The 25,720-nt window shown below is 48.5% G+C and overlaps 2 protein-coding genes across 6 annotated transcripts; one reads left to right on the top strand and one right to left on the bottom strand.

The window, feature by feature from the left end:
• Nucleotides 1-637: 637 nt before the first annotated feature.
• Nucleotides 638-11,438, bottom strand: LOC133360837 (uncharacterized). 3 transcript variants are annotated; one of them, XM_061579726.1, is made up of 5 exons: nt 10,983-11,438; nt 9,157-9,271; nt 8,228-8,530; nt 6,847-7,619; nt 638-1,531 (listed from the first exon to the last, which is right to left on the bottom strand). In XM_061579726.1, the coding sequence occupies exons 2-5, from the start codon at nt 9,239-9,241 to the stop codon at nt 1,112-1,114; spliced, it is 1,581 nt and encodes a 526-aa protein (XP_061435710.1). In that variant the 5' UTR covers nt 9,242-9,271; nt 10,983-11,438; the 3' UTR covers nt 638-1,111. The 3 variants fall into 3 exon arrangements, with proteins under 3 accessions (XP_061435710.1, XP_061435709.1, XP_061435712.1); XM_061579725.1 differs by having other exon boundaries at nt 9,151-9,271; nt 10,983-11,435; XM_061579728.1 differs by lacking the exon at nt 10,983-11,438 and having other exon boundaries at nt 9,176-9,279.
• On the top strand, nt 11,328-24,306 carry LOC133360844 (zinc finger protein 771-like). Of its 3 annotated transcripts, XM_061579741.1 has the most exons (6): nt 11,328-11,341; nt 11,813-11,921; nt 12,697-12,880; nt 15,024-15,317; nt 17,439-17,456; nt 18,979-24,306. In XM_061579741.1, exons 3-6 carry the CDS (start codon nt 12,784-12,786, stop codon nt 19,752-19,754), a joined length of 1,185 nt encoding a protein of 394 aa, XP_061435725.1. In that variant the 5' UTR covers nt 11,328-11,341; nt 11,813-11,921; nt 12,697-12,783; the 3' UTR covers nt 19,755-24,306. The 3 variants fall into 3 exon arrangements, with proteins under 3 accessions (XP_061435725.1, XP_061435722.1, XP_061435723.1); XM_061579739.1 differs by lacking the exon at nt 11,328-11,341 and having other exon boundaries at nt 11,784-11,921; XM_061579738.1 differs by lacking the exons at nt 11,328-11,341; nt 12,697-12,880 and having other exon boundaries at nt 11,561-11,921.
• Nucleotides 24,307-25,720: the final 1,414 nt, after the last annotated feature.

The raw sequence follows: 25,720 nt of genomic DNA, 5'->3' as shown, positions 1-25,720 counted from the left end.
GTACTTGAGGCGAGTTTTGAAAACTATTGAGCCATTTAAACACTTGTTTTAAAACTTATTTAAACACTCCTTTGTTTTATTTTTTAAAAAATCTGTTTAAACTGTACATTTTCTACTTTCTGGCACGAATATGTCACTCGAAGCGCCATCGTAACATTAATAATTTTTAATGTTATAATTATTCATGTTACGAGTGTGTGGGTGGCAGGGTGAGTGAGTTTGTGTGTGTGGGTGAGTTTGACTTTGAGGGTGAGGAGCAGTGGTGTAGCTGTTAGCGCGCTGCGCTATGAACCCGGCGACCCGAGTTCGATTCCCGCTCACGGCCAACATCAGTGACGATTATCTGAACCGGTCCTGGGTCTCCCCTAGGTCGACTCAGCCTCAAATGAGTACCTGGTGCGGTGTGTAAACATTGCCACTGGGGAGACGAAGGCGGTCGGGCGTGGTGCTGGCCACCCACCCCCTCGTGTGCTGTTCCGGCCTTCATATGTGCTCGCTAACAGCACTTGCCCCTACAGTCTGGTACAGGCTATATGGGGGATCTTTGTTGTTGTACTCGTGAGTGCCCCGTGTGTGTACAACAGTGGTGACTCATTACCCCCTTCCGTCAAGCAAATCAGGACTCAAGGTAAGTAAAATTTGTTACTTAATTTTATGTTTTATTTACTAGTGTTTTTATTTTACAGTATTACATGCAAATGTACAATGTTTCCTTTATGTCGAATCATAACACACGTCATAACTCTGACCACATGGCCCATTTAAATACGGTGCATTGTTGCGTTCCGACTTACGAACCATTCCGACTTACGAACGGGGGTATCTTGGGAATTGCGTTCGTATGTCGAAGCCTGCCCTAAACACCCTGAACGACGGCCGATGATCCTATGCGGAGAATGGGTGGACGTGGGAAGCCTTTAAGTTCATTTCTCTCCCTATTTTTTCGCTCGCGATCTTTGTCATAACCCACTGCCTCTGCCTTGCCCGTGCCTCTGCCCTACCTCTGTCCTGCCCCTGTCCCTGCGTCGCCCCCGCCACTGGCTCCGCCTCTGGCCCCGCCCCTGGCTCCGGCTCTGGCCCCGCTCCTGCCGCCGGCTCTGCTCCTGCCCTCTTATCGCCGGCGGAATCCTTGGGTCATTTGTGCCAGCCGCTCTGCGCTCGGCGATTGGGAGACGGCGCTGCAGAACTCCTGCACGCAGCGCCACACCGTGGTGACGCTCACGCCGAATAGCTGCGCCGCGCCCTTGTAGCCAGCACCGCCGCCACCGCCGCCGCCGTTCGCCAGCTTCCACAAGGCCATGGCCACCCTCTTGTCGACGGGCACACACAGGCGGAAGGTCGTGTCGCGCCTCTGCAGCGCGGGCCCCAGGGCGCTGCAGATCCCGGCGAAGGCGTCGCGTGACAAGCCGAAGCTCCGGAGCCACTGGGCGTCCGTGAAGGAGCTCGCCTCCCGCTCCCACCAGTCGGAGGAGCGGACGTGCGTCCACACGGAAGCCCTGCGCTTGCGCTGGAACAGATAGTGCAGGATTCTCTGGGGGTGGGGCGGGAGCGGGTACGGGAGGAGGGAGGGATGACACAAACAAAATTTGATTGTCCGCGTTCATATTTTGATTTTTTTTCTACCCTTAAGCTTATATTAATAATCTAAAACACAGTTATACATTGTTATTCTAAAAATAAGGTTATTTTATTTATGACAGGAAACTAGAGCAGGAGGATTTCTCCACAATCCTGGCTAATTGCCTGATGAAACCTGGTGGTTGTTGTTGTGGTTGTTGTAGCTGTTGTAATCACACCGGCGGAACGTCATGGACCTGGATTTAATGCTGAACTCGTTAACTAAATTAGCCACGTTTTGTTTCCATGACAAACCCCTTACTGATTGGCCGTGTCGGGTGGTGGTGGCAGGTTAAAATGTATACAGTAGACTCTCGATTATCCGCTGTGCGGTTTATCCGATTTGCGGATTAACCGTGCGCCCGAGACTTTGACGTGCCTTTAAGCCCATTGTTGTACATTGTTATTCTTGGAAATGTTTCTTACCAAATCACGGTTCTTAAACTGAACAAATATGTTGCTCTGGTTAATACGAAATCTACATGATCACCACTACATTACAGTAGTTGGGTGCAGTTTGATTGATGTCGATTGGCTGCGGCTCTGCTATCATCCACTTCTGCTGGGCGGGAGCCAGGAAAGTATTATTATCACTGAGCATGCGCATCATTGATCGGTCAATCGTTAGTATTCGTTCCCCAATTTTCTTAACTTAAACATAATGCTGTTTTTGGTATAGAGATCCACGAGAAATGGTTATATTTTTGGATTATCCGTGATTTTGAATTATCCGCAGCAGTCCTCCGTCATAAGCGCAAATAATCTAGAGTCTTACTCTAAATAAAAGACAGAATGCGCTAAAGGCTACATTACGACGGTAATGGTGATGTACTTAGCGAATAGCTTTTACGCTTTCACACACAAAAAGAGAGGGCTCCAGACGCATGAGAAAAATACGTATTGTTACATTAATGCATATGCGCATCAATGTTATATGGAGTGGACAACAGCCCCACGTACCCGCAGAAGCACGTGACAGCCTCCTCCTCCCTCCTCCAGCAACAGCAAAGCAAATTTGGCCACCCGGCAAGCCCGGATTATAAACCATCATCACGCAAACTCCGCTCATCCTCACAGCAGCAGCGGCTTTTGGCTCGGCCATTGAACAAAAACGGTGGTCACCGCATCGCGCGGTGCTTCAAGATGTATATATGCTACACTACACACGACTATACACTACACCAGGGGTCCTCAAACTACGGCCCGCGGGCCACATGCGGCCCGCCGAGGACATTTATCCGGCCCGCCGGGTGTTTTTGCCGCCGCTGCCTGCCTGTTACTTTTTTTCTACATGAGAAGGACGGTCATTGGTGGAAGAGGGAGAGGGGGCGGAGTTTCCCCCAATCAGACTGCATTGATGGGCAGTGGAGTCTGTATGTCTCTGTGTGGGCAAAGTTATTGCTGGTATATTTTTTTTGTAGCGCTGTATATATATTGGTATTTTACTAATAGCAATTTTGACTCCCTAGGAAACAATGATGTCAAGAAAGAGAAAAATTGACTCGGAGTGTCGGATATTCAAACAACAGTGGACTTATGATTACTTTTTCATGCAGTACAAGGAAAGAGCTGTGTGTCTGATATGCCAGAATATAGTGTCTGTGTTCAAAGAATATAATTTACGTCGACACTATGAAACTCAACATAAAGATAAATATGCTTGTTTGGTCGGAGAAGTGAGAAAAGATAAAATATTAAAACTGAAAAATACATTAACAACTCAGCAAAATACTTTTGTGAAGCAGAAGCAGCTAAATATTTCATCACTGCGAGCAAGTTTTCAAGTTGCCAAGCTAATAGCATGCACTGGCAGACCATTCGTGGAGGGAGAATTTGTTAAAGAATGCCTTCTTTCTGTTGCCAAAGAGATGTGTCCAGAGAAGGCCGATTTATTTAGTACAGTGAGTATTTTAGGACCTACAATTACACGGAGGATTGAAGAAATGGGAGACAATTTGCATCAGCATTTGCAAAACTCCACAAAAAAACTTTCCTATTTTTCCTTGGCACTCGACGAAAGCAATGATGTTCGTGATTCTGCACAACTTCAAATTTTTTATTCGTGCGACGAATGACTATTTCGAAGTCACAGAAGAGCTTGCTGCACTGCAAAGCATCAAAGGAACAACTACATGAGAGGATATCTTTCGATTTAAAGCTTTCGTGACTGCAGGGATTCATCTTCTTGGTTCTTTCGGTAAAGTCACATATAAGGGAAGTAATAAAATAATTCTCACGACGTTTCGGCCACAACGCAAGCAGCCATCCTCAGGTGAAAACCAGGTCTGTCGGGGAGACAGCGTCTGAATGAAACAGCACACGAGCTTGGAGCATATATAAGCTGGGTTGGAAGCGGGGGAAAGAGCGCCTTGACAAAAGAATTTGCATATCAAGAGGAATTTAGCATATTTATAGGAAATGCAGGAATGTGATTAGTACTACATATGCCCGTGCTGCATATGTAGTACTAATAACATTCCTGCATTTCCCATAAATATGCTAAATTCCTCTTGATATGCAAATTATTTTGTCAAGGCGCTCTTTCCCCCGTTTCCAACCCAGCTTATATATGCTCCAAGCTCGTGTGCTGTTTCATTCAGACGCTGTCTCCCCGACAGACCTGGTTTTCACCTGAGGACGGCTGCTTGCGTTGTGGCCGAAACGTCGTGAGAATTATTTTATTATGTTTTATTTTTATTATTTTATTACTTCCCTTCTACGTGACTTTACCGAAAGAACCAAGAAGAGAGGATATCTATGAAAAGGTTTGCCAAACTGTGAATGGTTTGGAGCTGAACTGGGCTAAACTAGTCAGTGTGACAACTGATGGTGCTCCTAGCATGGTGGGGTCTAAGAAAGGAGTAATTGCTCGCATTAACCAAGAGATGGACAAACATAACCATTCTCAACCAATAGCCATACACTGCCTCATCCACCAACAAGCGCTGTGGAGTAAATCACTGAAGTGGGACTCGGTTATGAAATTTGTGGTATCTTGTGTTAACTTCATTAGAGCTCATGCACTAAACCACAGACAATTTCAGGCATTTCTGTCTGAGCTAAATGTTGACTATGAAGATGTTCTGTATCACACAGAAGTCCGTTGGCTGAGTCGAGGGAGAGTTTTGAAACGTTTCTATGACTTCCACAGATTACAGCTTTTCTGCTTTAAAAAAACAAAGAAGTACCAGAGCTCAATGATGCAGAATGGAAATGGCACCTTGCCTTTCTGACAGATGTAACAGAGCTACTCAACAGTTTCAATGTGCAACTTCAAGGAAAGGTGAAGCTCATCTGTGATATGCAATCACATGTCAAAGCATTTGAAGTAAAATTAGGCCTCCTCATCAAACAAGTGAAGGAGGAAAACTTCTGCCATCTCCCCACAACTCAAAATATGTTAGCGGAAAAACCATTGGTTGCATTCCCAAACAAAACGTGTGGATTCACTGGAAAAATTGCAAAAGGAGTTCCAATTTGGATTTAAAGAGCTTCATCTCCATGAACAGGACATACAGCTTTTCCGTAACCCATTTTCTATTGACATTGAAAATGTGGATACAATTTACCAAATGGAACTGGCTGAACTGCAGAATTGTGACTCTCTGAAAGACGCATTCAAATCAAGCAGCCTTCATAATTTCTATGCATCTCTCCCCTCTGAGACATATCCTCATCTCAGGAACCATGCACTCAAAATGGCAACCATCTTTGGCAGCACTTATGTCTGTGAACAGACTTTTTCCAGAATGAAACATTTGAAATCTCCAACCAGATCTAGACTAATGGATGCACACTTGCATCACTTGTTACGACTAGCAGTGACAAATATGGAACCGGACATTGACCATCTCATTAGCCAAAAGCAGGCCCATAGTTCCCATTGAAATACTGGCAAGTTTGTTGATTTAACTTTTACTTGTTCTTCATTTTAAATATTGTATTTGTTCCCGTTTTGTTTCTTCACTTCAAAATAAGATATATGCAGTGTGCATAGGAATTTGTTCATAGTTTTTTTTTAACTATAGTCCGGCCCTCCAACGGTCTGAGGGACAGTGAACTGGCCCTCTGTTTAAAAAGTTTGAGGACCCCTGCACTACACTATACACTACTATAAACTACACTATACACTACTATACACCACTACAATACACTACACTGCACTATACACTTCACTACTATACACTGCACACTATTATACACCACTACTATACACTTTACTACACACTACGCTACTATACACTATATAGTAGATGAGGTACACATTAATTTTTAACAAAGCAAATGCACTTACATCGCCTCCGAAGTGCTACGATACAATAATCACTTCGTTCTTCGCTGCGTTCCACGATCACCTCCAGCGACGTAGTTAGCATCTTCTAGCCACTGTGATACTATACAACAGGTGTCAAAGGGTCGAGATCGAACCCACGACCTCCTCCATACCAGGCGAGGTAGTTAACATCTCCTAGCCACCGTAATACTACAGTATGCCCGCGACCATACAAACAGGTCTGACCGAAAATAAATACAGTATAGCAAAAATAACGTGGAATAGTGTTATCGTTACTAGAGATAATGATAATAACTTCAACATAGCTGTCAACCCATACTGTTAACCCGTATTCTTGTACATGTAAATTGAGTTTTCAGGTCCATATGGCGTACAGCAAAAATAATTGTCTATTTGTTTGTGTTTCTACCTTGTGATGGGACTTTGTAGGATGAACGTTGAGATTTATAAGGGCACGGGGGTGGCCAATTAGGTCTGAATTGGTCTGTAATAAGATAGGCACTGATAAGGTATGGGACTGTGCTTTACCCCTTACATTAAAAAAATGGTTTGTTATTAGGTCTAAGGCCTCAATGAGCTATGTAGCTCTTTTTCAGAAGCGACCTGGCCATCACAAATTATAGCTGAACGAAGTGGGCTTATCATCATCACGTGGAAATGTATAGCAGCAGCCAAATACTCTAAACACGTGTTTCTAAATGTGAAGTGAAAAACTGGAGGACCTGGAGAAAAATCCACGCGGCCACGGAGAGAGAGACATGCAAATATACAGCAAGTGTTAGCGTCTGGACTGAACCCACGGCCTCCTGTATACCAGGCGAAGTAGTTAACGTCTCCTCGGTCACCGTGGCATTAGGGTCGGGATAAAACCCACAACCTCCTGTACACCAGGCGATGTCTCCTTGATGGCCGACAAAGCGGAGGATGCCCCTCACCCTTCTGGCCGCTCGCCGCCTGCCCAGTATCTCGTTCAGCCGATCCAAGCCACCGCCGCCGACGTCTCCTCCGCGGAACGCCACGGCCGTGTCCGCCGCCGCCGCCCTCCTCATCCGCGCGCGGTCGGCCCTCCGTCGCATCTCCGCCGCGCCCAGCAGCGCGCGCAGGACCAGCGCCAGGAAAAACACAAGCGCCACCTCCGGGTCCGAGATTCTCAAGGCGCTGGGCGCGACAACTCGCTCCTCCGCCTCCTCCTTCACCTCCTTCACCTCCTCCTCAGCACCACCACCACTGGTGGCAGCGTCGTCGTTGAAGCGCCTGTCCGTCCGTTCGTCGCCGGCCATCTCGGGGGCTCTCCCCAAAGTCCGCGGCGGAAGCGCAACGACGTGGCGCCTCCTGATCCTCACCGAGCGGCGGCTCCCTGCCGCGTCTCGGCCGTGGCTCGGAATGGAGACCGGGGCCCGGAGGTCGCCCCAGCGAGCCCGGAGGTCGCCTTGGGGAATCTGAAGGTCGCCCTGGTGGATTTGTATGTCTCCCTGGTGAATCCGAAGGTTGCCCTGACGACCCCAGAGGTCGCCCTGGCGACCCCGGAGGTCACTTTGGTAGATCCGAAGGTCGCCCCCCTGGTGAGCCCAGAGGTCGCCGCGGAGCTTCGAGCGGTGGAGTGGTGGCGCCCTCAGGCCGAACGTTCCCACAAACCCCTTCCTGGCCGTCTTAGTCGAGCGACTTCGGGGCATGGCATCATCGTCGTCATCGTCCGCCTCTTCTGTTGCTGCATCAGAAACGGAAGAGGCGTGTATTTTATTTTATTTATCTGTGGCACCTTTATTTGGTCAGTACCATCAAAATTATAAAATAAGTTTGTACCCTTTCTGGCAATAATAAAAACAGGAATTGTGTTAAGATGTTCAACATCAAATAGATCCCTGTTATTGCAAGGCATCATGACTTGTGGCAAAACATGCAAAGAAACATGCTCTGAAAATACTGTATAAGCATTGTCTTTGATACTGATCATCATCACCACCACCATCACCTCCGATTATCACGGTTGGCTACGTACAGTGAGAAAGATGTTCAACATACAAGCATCATCACAACAACCACCATCAAAACCACCACAACAACCATCATCGTCATCACCACCCACCATCACCTCCAATTATCACGGTTGGAAAGAAGTTAAAAGTACATACATAAAACCATCATCATCAAAACCATCATCACAAACACCACCATCATAATCACCACAACCAATTTCAATGTACACACACACACATCATCCGCACGTACGTACGTGTGCGAATACTCAGCTGCTCACATCCCCTGCAATCCCCTGCCTTCCCCTGCCACCCCCTGCCATCCTTCACCATCCCCTACCATCGTCGTCGTCCTCCTCCAGCACCACCTCGATCTCCGCCACGCGCGCCGAATCCACCCGGCCTCTTCCCGGTGAGAGCCACGACCCTCCCCCTGGCTCCACCACCGCCACAGAGGAGGAGGAGGAGCCATCGGCCACCATCAGGTGCTGGGTGACTTCTCCCTCGGTCTGGAAGTCCACCTCGATGATGTGAAGGTCCTCCTCTTTGACGGTCGGGTTGTCCTCTCCAGCAGTACCACCGCCAGCGCCAACAGCAGCAGTCGGTGGGCACCGGTCATCTTCCTCTTTGATCCGAATGGAAGCTGAGCGAAGTGCGAGAGACAAAGAGAGAGAGAGACAGACGGACGTCGCGTTGGGAGCGAGACGCGGTGCAGGGCCCGTGGAAACACGTCTAGCGGAGGCATTACCATCATGAAGCCATCCAGATATATAAACAGACACAATTTCAACCGAGAAGATGGGTACAAACTGAGCAATCATTGGAAGAATGTTATTAACCAGGTAAAGTCTTAACTGACTGTGATGTTTCCATCCTACCTGCAGATGTCAGCTGTTAATTCCGTATCTCTCAGTACATCACCAGGTTAAATGTCTTTACATTAACGGGCTAAGTGTCTCACTAATACAGCTACCGTTGCCCCTTTCCCTTCAGGATCGAACCCAAGACTTCCTGCATACCAGGCGAGGTAGTCAACATCTCCCTAGCCACCGTGTGGCGAGGGTCGGGATCGAACCCACGACCTCCTGCATACCAAGCGAGGTAGTTAACATCTCCCTAGCCACTGTGGCACCGATAGTTTAGCGGTTTTTACTTCTGCGAGTTTTGCGACAAAGTCTTGCCACTTGTCTCGTCTCAGGTTTCCTCTTGACATATCTAAAAACACGTCTCCGTCCCTGGCGGTGAGGCAGGACCCCCGCTCACCCTCACCGCTGCCGCGTGCCGTCACCTCAGCCCGCAGCTCCGCCCAGGGCGGCCTCTCTTCTTCGTTCTCTCGCTTGACGAACGCCTCCATCGGGCGCAGAGACGAAAACCCGGAGCCTTCCTGTGGCAACGCAATGACAACGTTCGGTGGGAGGAGGAACAGGAACAGGAAGGAACAGGGGGAGGAGGAACAGGGGGAGGAGGATCAGGAGATGAGGAACAGGGGGAGGAATGAACAGGGGGATGAGGAACAGGGGGAGGAGGATCAGGAGGAGATGAGGAACAGGGGGATGAGGAACAGGGGGAGGAGGAACAGGGGGATGAGGAAACAGGGGGAGGAAGGAACAGGGGGATGAGGAACAGGGGGATGAGGAACAGGAGGGGATGAGGAACAGGGGGAGGAAGGAACAGGGGGATGAGGAACAGGGGGATGAGGAACAGGGGGATGAGGATCAGGAGGGGATGAGGAACAGGGGGAGGAAGGAACAGGGGGATGAGGAACAGGGGGAGGAAGGAACAGGGGGATGAGGAACAGGGGGAGGAGGATCAGGGGGAGGAGGAACAGGGGGATGAGGAACAGGGGGATGAGGAACAGGGGGAGGAAGGAACAGGGGGATGAGGAACAGGGGGATGAGGAACAGGGGTAGGAGGAACAGGGGGATGAGGAACAGGGGGAGGAAGAAACAGGGGGATGAGGAACAGGGGGATGAGGAACAGGGGGAGGAGGATCAGGAGGGGATGAGGAACAGGGGAATGAGGAACAGGGGGAGGAGGATCAGGAGGGGATGAGGAACAGGGGGATGAGGAACAGGGGGAGGAAGAAACAGGGGGAGGAAGGAACAGGGGGATGAGGAACAGGGGTAGGAAGAACAGGGGGATGAGGAACAGGGGGAGGAAGAAACAGGGGGATGAGGAACAGGGGGATGAGGAACAGGGGGAGGAGGATCAGGAGGGGATGAGGAACAGGGGGATGAGGAACAGGGGGAGGAGGATCAGGAGGGGATGAGGAACAGGGGGATGAGGAACAGGGGGAGGAAGGAACAGGGGGAGGAAGGAACAGGGGGAGGAGGATCAGGAGGGGATGAGGAACAGGGGGAGGAAGGAACAGGGGGATGAGGAACAGGGGGATGAGGAACAGGGGGATGAGGAACAGGGAGAGGAAGGAACAGGGGGATGAGGAACAGGGGGAGGAAGGAACAGGGGGATGAGGAACAGGGGGATGAGGAACAGGGGGAGGAAGGAACAGGGGGATGAGGAACAGGGGGAGGAAGGAACAGGGGGATGAGGAACAGGGGGAGGAAGGAACAGGGGGATGAGGAACAGGGGGAGGAGGATCAGGGAGAGGAGGAACAGGGGGATGAGGAACAGGGGGATGAGGAACAGGGGGAGGAAGGAACAGGGGGATGAGGAACAGGGGGGTGAGGAACAGGGGGAGGAGGAACAGGGGGATGAGGAACAGGGGGAGGAAGGAACAGGGGGATGAGGAACAGGGGGATGAGGAACAGGGGGAGGAGGAACAGGAGGGGATGAGGAACAGGGGGATGAGGAACAGGGGGAGGAAGAAACAGGGGGATGAGGAACAGGGGGATGAGGAACAGGGGGAGGAAGGAACAGGGGGAGGAAGGAACAGGGGGAGGAGGATCAGGAGGGGGTGAGGAACAGGGGGAGGAAGGAACAGGGGGATGAGGAACAGGGGGATGAGGAACAGGGGGATGAGGAACAGAGGGAGGAGTAACAGGGGGAGGAGGAACAGGAGGAGATGAGGAACAGGGGGAGGAGCAGGAACACGAGGGAGGTCGCGACCTCGTGAGCTCCACGGCGAGAGGGCAAACCTGGAGCAGGGGGGAGCGGAGTCACCGCCCCGCGTCCAGCGCCCGGCACAAGAACGAGGAGAGCAGAGCGTGAAATATTTCATTTAAAAAGCGGTGGTGGGGGGGCACATCAAGCAAAGCATTGAAAAACAAACAAAAAAAGCGAAATGATGAACGAAGCAAAGTGCCGACTACATGGAGCATCTTCTTGTTTCCTCTGATCGGAGATGGGGGGGTGAGAGGGTAGCGTGGGGCGGCTAAACGCGGCGAGCAACGCGCTACTTGCACAGCGACTACAGAGACAAAGGTCCCCCGTGTAGCCTGGGCAGTCTGGAGGGGCAAGTGCTATTTAAAAGCCGGAACTGTGGACGAACGAGGGGGTGGGTGGGCCACGCCCGGCCGGCTTCTATCCCCCCAGTGGCGATGTTTACACGCCCACGCACCCACCCACTCACTCACCCATCCACCCACTCAACCACTCACCCACGCACGCATTAACCCACTCAAACACCCACCCATGCATCCACCCACCCACGCACGCACGCACCCACCCACGCACCCACCCACGCACGCATCCACCCACTCAACCACTCACCCACGCACCCACCCACTCACTCACCCACCCATTCATCCACCCACCCACGCACACACGCATCCACCCACTTGCCCACAAAGTCATTCACTCACGCAGTGGCGCGCTAACCGCTGCGCCACCGCTCCCATTGCTCCTCTCTCGCTCGCCCGCCTCCTCTGTTTGGTTGGATGGCGTCGTCGGCGTATTGGATTTGTTGTTGTTGATGTTTCCTGTGGATCGTTCTGACTACTCCTCATCGCTCCGTCTCATCCTGCAGGGAGATTCCCCTGCTCGGAGATCCGCTCCCTGCCACCGCCTCCTCCTCCTGCTACTGTTGTTCATCCTGCTACTGATCCTCCTGCTGCTCCTCTGCTCCGGCGGGGGAGGTGAGGTGGGGCGAGTGTTGGGGTTGAGGGGGGTTGAGGTAGGGGAGCTGTCCTCTACGGCTCCAGCCCTGGCTGGCTATTTAGAGGTGGCAACTTGTTGACTGTTCCTCCTTGTGTGATAGAATATTTATTTAGACTGCAGGAGGAGAACATCTGATGATCTATGAAGCTCTTTTATACATCGGCCAGAGAGAGAGGAGTGAACATCATTGTCTGGGCCGAGCCTTGCTGAGAAGGAGCGAATCATAATCGGTATTTTTATACTGCGGGAAGAAATCAGATGGTCTGTAAAGCTCTTCGTGCACCGTACGACCAGTAACTCCGGTGTGTGCTTATTAACAATGCCACTGCGTGGACTCCGGTGGAAGTAGCTGCCTAAAATATAAAAAAAAACTCACTAACAGATAGGAGGGAATTTGTATTTGATTTTTTACAATAATGTCTAATAGTGTATTGTATTACATTGCTCTGTTTTTCTTTTTTACCTTTTCTTGTTTCATTGTATGTAATGGCAGAGATTAGGGATTAATAAAGTACAACTATAACCACAATCATATAAACATAAATCTATGTTATAGCAATATATTGGGGGGACATTTTGAGCATATTTTAATATTGGGGGGGGGGATGTGTCACCCCCCCCCATATATATATTAATTATTTTACCAGGTGATGGTGGTGGTGGTGATGGTTTTGCTGGCCACCCACCCCCTCGTGTGCCACAGTGCCGGCCTTATTAGGCGCTGCTCACCACTAACACCACTTGCCCCAACAGTCTGTTGCAGGCTGCACGGGGTGGAGTGGAGATCTTTGCCATCTTTGGTAGTGGAGGTGGTGGTGCCAGTGGCCCCATCTCTTGCCCATGGAGCCGCTCATCGTTAAGCGAGAGGATGGAGAGGAGCCTGGCAGTGGCGAGTTGTGGATGAGGGTGAAGTTGGAGAGAGAAGACGCCGGTGACCGTGAGCGTGGTCTCTCTGCCTCTCGCGTCTCTTAAGTGGCCGCTGATGTGCCTGAAACCTGCATAGAGAATTGCGGATATTGAAGCGCTGGTGGTACGATAAAGATACAAAAAGTGTATAGTAGTGTAGTGTACAGTGTAGTAAATAGTAGTGTGGTGTATAGTGTAGTGTATATTAGTGTAATCTTTATTTGAAGCTTTCGTGACTGCTTGAGTCCATACTCTTTGGTTATTTCGGTAAAGTCACGGAGGTAGAAAAATTTAATAAAAAAATTTAATATCACAACGTTTCGATCGCAACACAAGCGGTCGTCCTCACGCGGAAAAAAATAAAAGTCGTGATTTGTGATTTGATCCCATCTGTGAAGGATGTTATTCCTGACATGCAATACCCTGGTGTCTACAAACTAAGTTGTGTCTGCAGCAGCACTTACATTGGGGAAACGAAACGACATGTCTCGGACCGTGTTCGCGAACACAAGGCAGATTTGAAACATGGCAGAACCAATACCTCTGCAGTGGCTGATCATTGTTATAACGCAGTGGGCTCGCACGACATTCTTTTTTCCGAGACCAAGGTACTCTGCAAACCTTCGGGCTTCCATAAAAGATTTGTCCATGAAGCCATCCAGATATATAAACACAAAGACAATTTCAACCGAGTAGATGGGTATAAGCTGAGCAATCATTGGAAGGACCTTATTAACCAAGCAAAGTTGTAACTTGCTGTGGTGCTTCCATTCTTCCCTGCCGTTTGGCTGTTATCTCCGACTCTCTGAGTTGCATTACCTTTTGGGTACCTCTGCATTAACGGGCTGGGGTCTCACTAACATGGCCACCTCTGCTCCCTTAGCCTCGATGTATCAATGGTTCTGGCTGTGTGACGGGCTGTGTGTCTCACTGGCGCAACCACCGTTGCGGTGGTTCTCTTGCGTGGACGCGCTTGCCTCACAGCGCAGTTGCCAGCGCCGCAGTTTGTGTTACACTTAGACATGACATTAACTTACTAATCCCCCTAATCTCCCTGCCTAATCTCTCCCATCAACATAGTGCTAATCTCCCATTAACACTGCTGTTGTGCGCATATGCGGGGACGGTGCTCTTGTGCGGCGACGGAAGCTCATTTCATGCTAATCTCTCTCCCTAATCTCCCCCATTAACACAACTGACGTGCTTGCGTCCGGAGATGGAATTCCTTTCCAGCTCAGACCCCGCCTGCTTGCCCATCACCACATATATAACCTTCTTGTTATAACAGCTCTCTCGCTGGTTCAGCAGTTCCACTGCTGGATTTCTTTTCCCACCTGAGAACGACCGCTTGTGTTGCGATCGAAACGTCGTGATATATACATTTTTATTTTATTTTTCTACCTATGTGACTTTACCGATAGAACCAAAGAGTATATTAGTGTAGCATATAGTAGTGTAGTGTACAGTGTAGTACATAGTGTAGTGTATAGTGTAATGTATAGTAATGTAGTGTATAGTAGTGTATAGTGCCGTATAGTGTAGTGTATAGTAGTGTAATGTGTAGTGCATAGTGTAGTGTATAGTAGTCGTGGGCTGAAGTAACTAATTTGCCCATCTTGTTTACGTGACAAAGCTTGCTGGCTGTGCCAGGTGGTGGAGGGCTACGACACATATGCCATTATAACCCAAAAACCTTTAGTATGAATAGTATTGGTAGCGAGAGCCCCCTACGTGTTAAACTTGGTAGGTTACTTCTTTGATTTGAAGCTTTCATGACTGCAGGAATTACTCTTTGGTTCTTTCGGTAAAGTCATGTAGAAAATAAATAAATTAAATAATAGAGTATGACGTTGCGTTTGCAACACAAGCAACCGTCATCAGGTAGAACTAAATTTGAGAGAAAGACAAAACACAGACACGGAGACACACAAGCAGAGAGAGACGACACAGAGAGAGAGAGAGACACACAGCACTCTCTGTGTGCCTGTGTTGTCTCTCTCTGCTTGTGTGTCTGTCTGTGTGTCTCCGTGTCTGTGTTTTGTCCTTAACTGGTAAAATAAAACATAGTTTAGTTCATTGCCCTGGGTGCGAAATAAAGGCATTATTCCGTATGCCCATGTGGATTTCGTGGCACGTTGGCACACTCAAAAGGTCTCAACAATTTCTCCCTTCAGTTCAGGAAGCCGACGCGGCGATTAAAGAAGAGGACATTGAGGCTGAAGAAGTGGGACTCTGCGTCAAAGAAGAAGAAGATCGAGATTATGATGACGACGACGACATCCAGGCTGAAGGGGGATTTGGGAGCAAGGCGACCGTTGGTGATAGTTTCACCATCGCCACCATCGCCACCACCGCCACCACCGCCACCGCGGTCAGACATGGAGAGTCCCGAGCACCGCGACAGGACTGGGCCGGCACTTCCCCGAGCGTGGCGGAGATCGAGGTGACCTTGGAGGACGACATTGAGGGTACGCGGTGGTGGGAGGGGACCGGCATGGGTTTGATGCCAGGTCGTTGCAGCAAGGGGTCTGTTGGCGCTGGCGGTAGAAGACTCCGTTTCGAGTAGCACGTGATTCATAATTGATATTCGGGTCAGAGATATTAACTACCTCGCCTGGTATGCAGGAGGTCGTGGGTTCCATCCCAAGCCTGATGCCTGCTGTATATTTTGAGTTTGCGTGTCTCTCTCGCTCTCTCACCCCATGGTCGCGTCGATTTTTCTCAGGGTCCTCCGGTTTTCCCCCGCACATTTATAATCGAAGTCACGCGTTTATACGAGCATTTGGCTACTGCTATAAATGTCCACGTGATGATGGTGATAAGCCCACATTGTTGAGTTGAGCTATTATTTGTGATGGCCGGGTTGCATCTGAAAACGAGATATATAGCTCAGGTGGGGCCTTACCTGGTAAAATTAAAATAGTAAAAATTGTAAATACAGGAGACCCTCGATTATCCGCGCTTGTGACAGGGAGGACGGCCGCGGATAATTCACAATTGCAAATAATAAAAAAAACCATCCAATTTCCAACAGATCTCTATGCCAAAAATCACTAATATAGGTCTAAGTTGAATGCTAACAATAGACCGATCGATGATGTGCATGCTCAGTGATCATAACACTTTCCTGCTCCTGTCGAGCAGAAGACTCGGCCCACTAAGTGGATGACAGCAGAGCCACAGCGAATTAACATCAATCAATCTGAGCCCACTGTTGTAAAGATATTGCAACTACTGTATTGTAGAGGCGAACACGTGGATTTCGGATTAACCAGAGCAACATATTTGTTCGGTTTAAGCACCGTGTGACTTGTTAATAAACATTTACAAGAATAGCAATGTATATCTGTTTTTAGATGACTAATTTGTGCTTAAGGGAAAATCCACGCGTTATTAATTCATGTAAAAATATCAGGTGCCGTGGTAAATCTGCAAATCGGATAAAACCGCACAGCGGATAATCGTGAGTCGACGACTCTACTTTGACCTCTGCTACTCTATTAGCCACTGTTCATTCTCAAACATTGCAACCCTTGTAACTGGTTCAGCCATCAGACTTATTAACATCCCCGCTCACGAACACCCGCACTTACGAACACCCGCACTTACGAACACCTGCACTTATAAACACCCGCACTTACGAACCAGCTTCCATGAAACATGTTTTTTTTTACTTCGACTAAAAACGAGAACTGGCATTTGCAAACTGAACCGCGGAACTCTTTTGTTCAGCGGAGCGATCCTCCTCCGAAAGATGTAATGAGTCAGCACCATGCTGGGAGTGTGTGCATGTGTGTGTAGTACATCCGCATGCACGTGTGTGAGTGAGCGTGTGCGGGAGCAGTAGTTGTAGTGGTTAGTACTAAGCTGCGCATGTGTGTAGTGCATCCGCGTGACTCCTACTCCCAGCCCCGCCCACTTCCCCCCCCCCCGGCATTTTGCCTTGCTCATCTTCTAATCTCTCCAGCAGCGCTCCACTCCCCCTATCCCACACCCCCCTCTCTATCTCTCCTCCCTTGCTCCTCCCCCCTCTTACCTATATAGCCTCTTGTTACGGCAGCCCTTTTGCCCACTTCAGCAATAGTTTCTTGCTGTGGTTGTACCACTTGATGATGGACACTTGTGTTTCGCCCGAAACGTCGTGATTTAATTTATTTTATACCTACGTGACTTTACCGAAAAAACCAAAGAGTATGGATCCCTGCAGTCACGAAAACTTCAAATCTAGATTAGCACTAAGCTGCGCAACTAAAGCGCCGATCCGAGTTAAATTCCCGCTCACGGCCAAAACCAGTGATGATTAACTGAACCGGTCCTCGGACTCCCCCAGATCCACTGCATCAAATGAGTACCCGGTACGATGCGTAAACATCACCACTGGAGAGACAAAGGCGGCCGGGCGTGGTGTTGGCCACCCACCCCCTCGTGTGCCGTGCCGGTCTTTATAGGTGTTCGCTAACAGCACTTGCCCCTACAGTCTGTCTTTGTCTTTTGTGTCTGTTTGTGTATGTCTGTGTGTGTGTTTGTCTGTGTGCGTGTCTGTGTGTGTATGTCTGTGGTGACTAATTGCGCCCCTTCCGACAAGCAAGCCAGCATCAGGACTCAAGGTAAGTAAATTTAAAAGATTTTTTTTTCTATTTATGTCATTTTATTTTATAGTTGATTTACTATACAGTGTTTATTACAGTACTACATGCAAATGTACAATATGTATTCCTATAATGAGTTTAACAACGTCTTCTTGGTTCTTTCGGTAAAGTCACGTAGAAGGGAAGTAATAAAATAATAAAAATAAAACATAATAAAACAATTCTCACGACGTTTCGGCCACAACGCAAGCAGCCGTCCTCAGGTGAAGAATGAGACAATGCCAAGCTAGGAGCTTATATATAAGCTGCGTTGGAGGTGGAAGAAAGAGCGCCTTAACAAAGGAACGTGCATATGAAGAGGAATTTAGCATATACATGGAAAATGCGTAGGAGGTGGGCGGGGGGGTTTCAAAGTCATATTATGCCCATGCATTATTCAGGTGCTGTTGATCCTGCATAATCCATGTATATGCTAAATTCCTCTTCATATGCACGTTCCTTTGTTAAGGCGCTCTTTCTTCCACCTCCAACGCAGCTTATATATAAGCTCCTAGCTTGGCATTGTCTCATTCTTCACCTGAGGACGGCTGCTTGCGTTGTGGCCGAAACGTCGTGAGAATTGTTTTATTATGTTTTATTTTTATTATTTTATTACTTCCCTTCTACGTGACTTTACCGAAAGAACCAAGAAGATGAATCCCTGCAGTCACGAAAGCTTTAAATCGAAGTTTAACAACGCTTCTCCTGTGTTGAACCGTAACACATTTCATAACACTGACTCAAGGGCATTTAAATAGGTATATTATTGTGCTGCGACTCACAAACCGCTCCGAATTACCAAATGTCCTGACTTACAAACTGTCCCGACTTACCAACCGTCCCGACTTGTGAACTGTCCTGACTTACGTACTGGGTCTCAGGATTGCCCCTATTTATTTAGACTGCAGGAGGAGGAATCCAATGAGCTATAAAGCTCTTTTTCAAAGATGCCCAGCAGGCGCACGGGAGTCAGAACGTTACAACAACGATAAACACAATATTCACAAACGCGATAGGAGTGCAAAGTATAGGAAAGGTAAACCAATCACTTAAAAAATATATGCAAATAAAACTTAACTATTTTTTTTTATCTTACCAGGTAAAGCCCACTGGGCTATTCACTTCTTTTTCAAAAGCAACCCGGCCATCACAAATGATAGCTCAGCGAAGTGGCCGATATCATCATCGTGTCGAGATTTATAGCAGCAGCCAAATACTCTAAACGCATGATCTTCATTCTACACTCACAGTCTCATATAGAATCAGAGACCCATACTCATATAGAACCAGAGACCTACAGAGATCCATAGAGAATCGTACTCATCGAGACCCATGCTAAAACTAAACTATAATTTTATCTTATCAGAAGTGATCTGGCCAACCATCACAAATGATCGCACAAAATAGCTTAATAGTTCGGTCTTCAGTCGTTTTTCTGCGCAACAGCGAGGAGGTAACGAATTCACTCCACTGCATCGGTCCCCTCCCACCCCCCTGGTAGCACCGGACGCCGCGCTGGGCCGACGTTCGAGGGACGGCGGCGGCGGCCGAGGCGGCGGCGTGCCGGCGGCCCGGCACGCTTGCTCGCTGTGCGGCAGGAGCTTCGTGCGCCCATCGGCCCTCAAGAGCCACACGATGACGCACACGGGCGAGCGGCCGCACGGGTGCCCCGTGTGCGCCAAGCGCTTCGCCCACCCCTCCGACCTGAGGATCCACGCGAGGATCCACACGGGCGAGCGGCCGCACGCCTGCCCCGACTGCTCCAAGGTCTTCGTGCAGTCCTCCAACCTCAGGAGCCACATGAGGATCCACACGGGCGAGCGGCCGCACGCCTGTCACGCGTGCGGCAAGCGCTACATTCACCCGTCGGAGCTCAGGAGCCACGCGAGGACACACACGGGCGAGCGGCCGCACGTCTGCGGCGTGTGCGGCAAGGGCTTCCTGCAGTCGTCGAACCTCAAGAGCCACGCGAGAATCCACACGGGCGAGCGGCCGCACGTCTGCACCGTGTGCGGCAAGGGCTTCATGCAGTCGTCGACGCTCAAGAGCCACGCGATCACGCACACTGACGACCGGCCGTTCCGGTGCGCCGTGTGTGACCGGAGCTTCAGGCGCCCGTCGGTTCTCAAGAGCCACCTGCTGGCGCACGCCGGCGGACGGCGCCCATTGCTCGAGCGCTCCGTGCACGGCAGAGGGCTCTCGAGCGCAACACGCACCTCGGGGGTGCACGCGGGGACCCATGGCAGAGGGAGCGCCAGGACGCCCCCCAGTTGTTGAGCCTCGCATCAAGAATCGTTGCAATCGGGAATCTTTTGTTTAGACTGACGGGGAGGAGAGTGTGGAAGAATTTGATGAGCATTGAAGCGCTTTTTTCACCAATGTCCACTATGGGCACGGGCTTCAGCAAAATTACAAATCTGTAAATGTTAAATAACAACAAGCGACATCACCACAGCGCCTGTGCCAGGCCGTGTGCACTTTAAGGCCACGTGAAGTGTCGAACGCCCAATGGCATGGAGCTCATGGGACAGACCCAGCAGGTGCCACAGGTCGACTGAGACGACTGGCGGATTCACCACCTGTGCCCCCTACTGTGCCAATTTGCTGCGTTTTAGCCACCCGTCGCTCCGCTCGTTGTTGTGAGCATCGCTCCCTCTGTCCTTCATTATTGCTGGAGGACAGCTGCCTCCAACTGCCCAGTAGCAGCGTCCTTCACGAGCCTCCTCCACAGATACCGATCTTGACACCGCTTGGGCCAAGTAATTGGCAAGTTCACTCAGCTACACATCCGCTTGTACCACATCACTCCATCTCTTCTCTAGCCCGTACCGCACCCATTTAGCCCTCTTTATCCGGTCACTGGTTCTTCAGGCTCTGCAGATGTAGATGCCACTGGTTCTTAACGCGCTGCAGATGTAGACGTCACTGATTCTTCATGTTCTGCAAATGTAGATGCTAATTCATTTTGGTGCTCGTATTTCCTCTCTACTTTCTTGAAAAACTTACAAAGTTGCTCTCTTATCTTCATAAATCAACTTGTAACAGGCAGTATCATCATGAACAGCTGCCGACACCTTAGTAAACCTTTCATTGTTTGGGTCCTGAGATTCAAAATAAGCCAGTGCTTGATACACGAACAACCACCACCATCTATTGTGCGGCGGTTGAACTTACAACTCTCGGTCCGAACAGCTGCAACTGGACCATATGGGGGACAGGTTTGTTCATATCTCTGCAAGTTCATAAGTTGAACGTTCACTAAGTAGAGGGGGTCCCCGAACTCGCAACACGATCGGAATGCGAAACTACAGGAAAGGAAACGTGAGCAAATCGCGAACACAAGAAAAATGGAAAATCCAAACCATGTTTTACTCCACCGGCTAAAGTCCACTGAGCTAATCGCCTCTTGGCGTCACACCTTCACCGCAGGATTGCTCGTCATCGATTCACGAGGGAGGGAGGTGAGGGAGGGGGGCAGAGGCTTCATACCGCCGCTGTGATGTTCGCCGCCTGAACTTCGTCGGTCAAACTTAACGTGGCACCTTGTCAGTCGCCGCACCCCCCCCCCCTTTCCCCGTGTCCAAGACGTCTCTGGCAGGTTTGTCAGTTTAACACGTAGGCTTTCGCGAACAATATCCATAATACAGGTTTTTTGTGTTAGGTTGCATAAATATATATAAGGCTGGCTGTCGTCTGATGAAGCTAGTTGTAATTACTGGTGAAACGTTGTACTCAGATTTTAAATGGTTTTTTTTTGTTAGATCGCGCAAATATATGAACGTGTCACTCATACAATCGCCACCACCCGACACAGCCAACTAGTAAGGGTTGTCACGCAAACAGAACGTGGCAATTCGTCACTAGTACAGCACACCGGTGTGTTAGAAAGCCAAGCCACAACATCTTTGATTTTGTCCTTCCTGTCTATTTTGTGTATTAAAATAGCTGTACTAATGGTAATCCCTACTAAAGTATGCTGCCCTTTACAGGCATGCATTTAAATCATGTATTATTTGATGATTCGCTTTCGCTTCCACGCAGCACTAAGACGGTAACTATCCAAACAGTTAAAATTATTTGTATTTCTTTCAATTTCGATAGATTCTCTAATTAGTCTTGGCCAGTAGTAGCTAGTTTTGCACAAAACTTCAACATTATCAAAATCAATTGAGTGTCCTTGTTGGCACGCGTGTTCTGCTACTGCTGACAGTTGTATTTGGGAGAAGTGTGGTCACCACATCTACACCTCTATATAAGGAACGAAACAGGCGGACTTCTCCACAAATCTGGCTGTCGCCTGATGAAGCTAGTTGTAATTACTGGTGAAACGCTGTACTCGGATTGTAAATGTGGCTTGGCTCTCCAACCCACCGATGTGCTGTACTGGTGACGAATTGGCATGTTCTGTTTACGTGACAACCCTTTTAGAATCAACGTCACCACGCATTTGGAGAGTATTTGGCTGCTGCTTTCCATTTCCACATGATGATGATAAGCCCCATTTCACTGAGCTATCATCTCGTGTGGCCAGGGCCGCTTCTGAAAAAGAGCCCAGTGGGGGGAGGCCCTTACACCTGGTAACATTTTTTTTTATATTTTAGTTTGTGACTCAGGTGGAAATGTGGTAGTTTTCTTGCGTGGACGTTGGAGTGGTTGCCTTTTCATGTCCGGTCTTTTCTATCAATCCATCATCCCGATCTGTGCTCTTGACTGGATATACGGAAATCGCTCGCCACACCGCGCGGGAACCGGAAATTGTCATTAGGCTCCTGGGAAAAAGCCGCGGGTAGGCAAATTTGTGGCTGGCGAAGTTACAGGGCGCCGATGGGAAGTTTGGGGGGGGGGGGTTAGGGGAACCACAGCCGTGGGTCAGACTCTTCGTAGCTGAACTAAGTTAGTTTAACACACACTAGTAGTTGTCGGGCTTTTGCGACCAACATCCATTTCATTTGGGTTAGATGACCGAAATTATAAACGTGTCTTTAAACCCGCCACCATCCGACAGGGCCAATTAGTTCAGGGGTTTGTCATGTAAACACAACGTGGCCAATTAGTTACGAGTAGAGCACTAACCGGTTGTGTGTCGGAGAGTAAACCCACAACATTTACAATTCGCAATTTACCTGCCTTTTTCTTCACTAAACACCGAATAAAATGCACACACAAACATAACACAACATAAGTAAAACACATTACGTGAACTTTACACACCTTTAATATTAACGATGATGGCGATGGCGATGAGATGATGGTGGGAAGGCCTGGTTAGAAGGAGTAAGGAGAAGAGAGGAGGGAGGCTCAGCCCACACTCACCCTCCGGTGCCACAGCACTCACCCTCACGATTAAGAGTGAAACATGTATCTGTTTCCGGAAACCGGAAGCAAAAAAATTAATATCTTTGAAAAATAAGAATTCGTTTTGAATCTTTCTGGCAATAATACAACGGGAGATGACACCTTTTGCGAGGCATCAAGTCTGCATTGACCACACGCAGTACTTGTGCAAAACATGCAAACCAACATGGCTCTGATAAAAAGGTCTCACAGATAAACTTCGTCGGGACATCACTTCATTCATGGTGACACGCAATACAATGTCGTGCCGCGGTGATGCAATGATGTATAACAATACAATGTCATGTTGACTTCTTCCTTAACACTGTGTTCACCCGTGGATACTCAAGTTTCCAGGCCAAATTTTGGTAAATCGGTACAGAGATAATGAAACCGTGCGTGCACAAAACCGCGGTCCGCAAGTCCACGGTTTGGAGAGGGATTCCTGTAAATCGGTCCTATATTAATCCGTCATCCGGATATGTGCTTTTGACTGGCTAACGAAATGTAACATCATACTGTAAAATGTCGATATTCATACATACATCATTATCCAAGAGCAACTATCTGCCTCGCCTGGTATGCAGGAGGTCGTGCATGGGTTCGATCCCAACCCTGACGCCTGTTGTATATTTGGAGTTTGCGTGTCTCTCTCTCTCCCCATGGTCTAGTGGATTTTTTTTCCGGGTCTTTCGGTTGATCCCTCCACATTTAGAATCGACATGCGCTTAAGAGTATTTAGATGCTGCTATACATTCCCACGTGATAAGCCCACTTCGTGGGGCTATTATTTTTTATAGCCAGGTCGGTTCTGATAAAAAAAGAGCTACACAGCTCAGTGTGGCCTTATGCCTGGCGAAATAAATAGTTAAGTTTTAGTTTTTAGTTAGAGACACATAAGCTAATGCTGTTGCTGGAATGGTCAATTGGTTAAGCCTTTGCACTTTTATCTTTGAGTTATTATAGAATGGTCAAGCACTGCTTTTTCAGTTTAACACGTAATAGGGCTTTTCACAACATATATCAACAATAGAGGTGGTTTAAATTTTGGGTTAGATAGCATAAACATATAAACGTGTCGTGAGAACTTCCTGGGAGGGGGGCGGTGGCGGCTTTAACGACGCATATTTAAAAATAATAGGATTTTACCCTTTCTATAAATAAAAGAGGCGTTAAGATGTTCTAACACCAATTATGGGAGACTCTCGATTGTCCGCGTGGGGTTTATCCAATTTGTGGATTAACCGCGCACCTGTGATGTTGATGTGAATTAATAACCCATGGATTTTCCATTACAGCTGTACATCGTTATTCTTGGAAACGTGTATTACACGTCACGTGTTTAAACCGAAAAAACATGTTGCTCTGGTTTTAATCCGAAATCCGCGTGATCGCCACTACAGTGCAGTAGTTGCAATGTATTTACAAGTGGGTGGAGTTTCGATTTAAAGCTTTCGTGACTGCAGGGATTCATCTTCTTGGTTCTTTCGGTAAAGTCACGTAGAAGGGAAATAATAAAATAATAAAACTAAAACATAATAAAATACAATCATACGCATTCCACAAATAGTGACTAATCCCATACTGTATCTGCATTTTCCATAAATATGCTAAATTCCTCTGTTGATATGCAAATTCCTCCCCTAACCCAGCTTAAATATACGCTGCCAAGCTTGGTGGTGTTCATTCAGACGCTATCTTTCCGACAGACCTGTTCTTCACCCGAGGACGGCTGTTTGCGTTGTGGCCGAAACGTCGTGAGAATTGTATTTTATTGTTTAATTTTTATTATTTTATTATTTCCCTTCTACATGACTTTACTGAAAGAACCAAGAAGAAGTGGGTAGAGTTTGATTGATGTTGATTGGCTGTGGCTCTGCTATCATCCACTTAGTGGGCCGAGCCTTCTGCTGAGCGGGAGAAGGAAAGTGCCATCACTGAGCATGTGCATTATCAATCGGTCGACCGTTAGTTTTTGGCATAGAGATCCGTAGAAAATTGATATTTTTGGATTATCTGTGATTCTGAATTATCCTCGCCCGTTCTCCCCATCACTAGCGTGGATAATCAAGAGTCTACTGTAGATACCTTTTGCAAGGCATCTCTGACGCATGGTACTCGATTGGTAAATGTTGTGGGTTTACTCTGCAACACTCAACCAGTTAGTGCTGAACTAGTAACGAACTGGCGTCACTCAACCTTGCAACTTCCTTCAGCCTTCACTTCACTAACAAGCTGGCCACTATTGCGAACTCCATCAAGTAATCCCTCACCATATCGCTGTTCATACGTCAACACCCTGCCCCCCCCTACCCCGACTCTTTTCTTGTCCTCATTCACACCAGTTTCTTCAAATAATGTATTGGCCCTAATCCGTTCATTCCACATCAAGACATCTTCTCTGGATATTCTCCCTGGCCGTCTGTTCGACCGCTGCATCATGGAACTTGAAAACATTATTACCAACATTGCTCATGCCTCATTTTCCACTGGTTGTTTTCCCCCTGCCTTAAAGGTCGCCCAAGTTTCCCTGCTGCTCAAAAAACCTGGCTGGGACCCTGCTGACCTGCCTAACTATCGTCGGATCACCAACCTCACTACTCCCTCCAAACTTCTCGAGCATCTCGTCCTCGCCCAACTCAAGCCTCAGATTACATCCGCGCCGAATTTCTGCCCCCTTCAATCGGCTTATCTCAAGTATTATTCAACAGAGACCGCTCTGACTAGGATCCTGGACGACATCCTTTCCATTATCTATTCCGGTTCCATTGCTTGACTCGTCAGCCTTGACATTTGCTCAGCCTTCCACACCCTGTGAACCACATATGCCTAATCAATCGCCTTGAGTCAGACTTCGGGATCAGCGGGACTGCACCAAAGTGGATTTCCTCATTTCCCTCCGGCAGATG

Source organism: Lethenteron reissneri, chromosome 69, assembly GCF_015708825.2.
Source record: "Lethenteron reissneri isolate LAM-NWPU_2019-01 chromosome 69, ASM1570882v1, whole genome shotgun sequence".
Taxonomy (NCBI): domain Eukaryota; kingdom Metazoa; phylum Chordata; class Hyperoartia; order Petromyzontiformes; family Petromyzontidae; genus Lethenteron; species Lethenteron reissneri.
This window is presented reverse-complemented; position numbering and strand designations above follow the sequence as displayed.

Coding starts and splice junctions, on each gene's coding strand:
- LOC133360837 (XM_061579725.1), bottom strand. CDS start 9,241: ATGGAGGCGTTCGTCAAGCGAGAGAACGAAGAAGAGAGGCCGCCCTGG. Junction 7,620..8,227: donor GGAGGAGGACGACGACGATG/GTAGGGGATGGT, acceptor TTTCTGATGCAG/CAACAGAAGAGGCGGACGAT. Junction 1,532..6,846: donor GGCGGCGAGCGGCCAGAAGG/GTGAGGGGCATC, acceptor CCCCACCCCCAG/AGAATCCTGCACTATCTGTT.
- LOC133360844 (XM_061579738.1), top strand. CDS start 11,759: ATGTTTCCTGTGGATCGTTCTGACTACTCCTCATCGCTCCGTCTCATC. Junction 11,922..15,023: donor CCTCTGCTCCGGCGGGGGAG/GTGAGGTGGGGC, acceptor TTCTCCCTTCAG/TTCAGGAAGCCGACGCGGCG.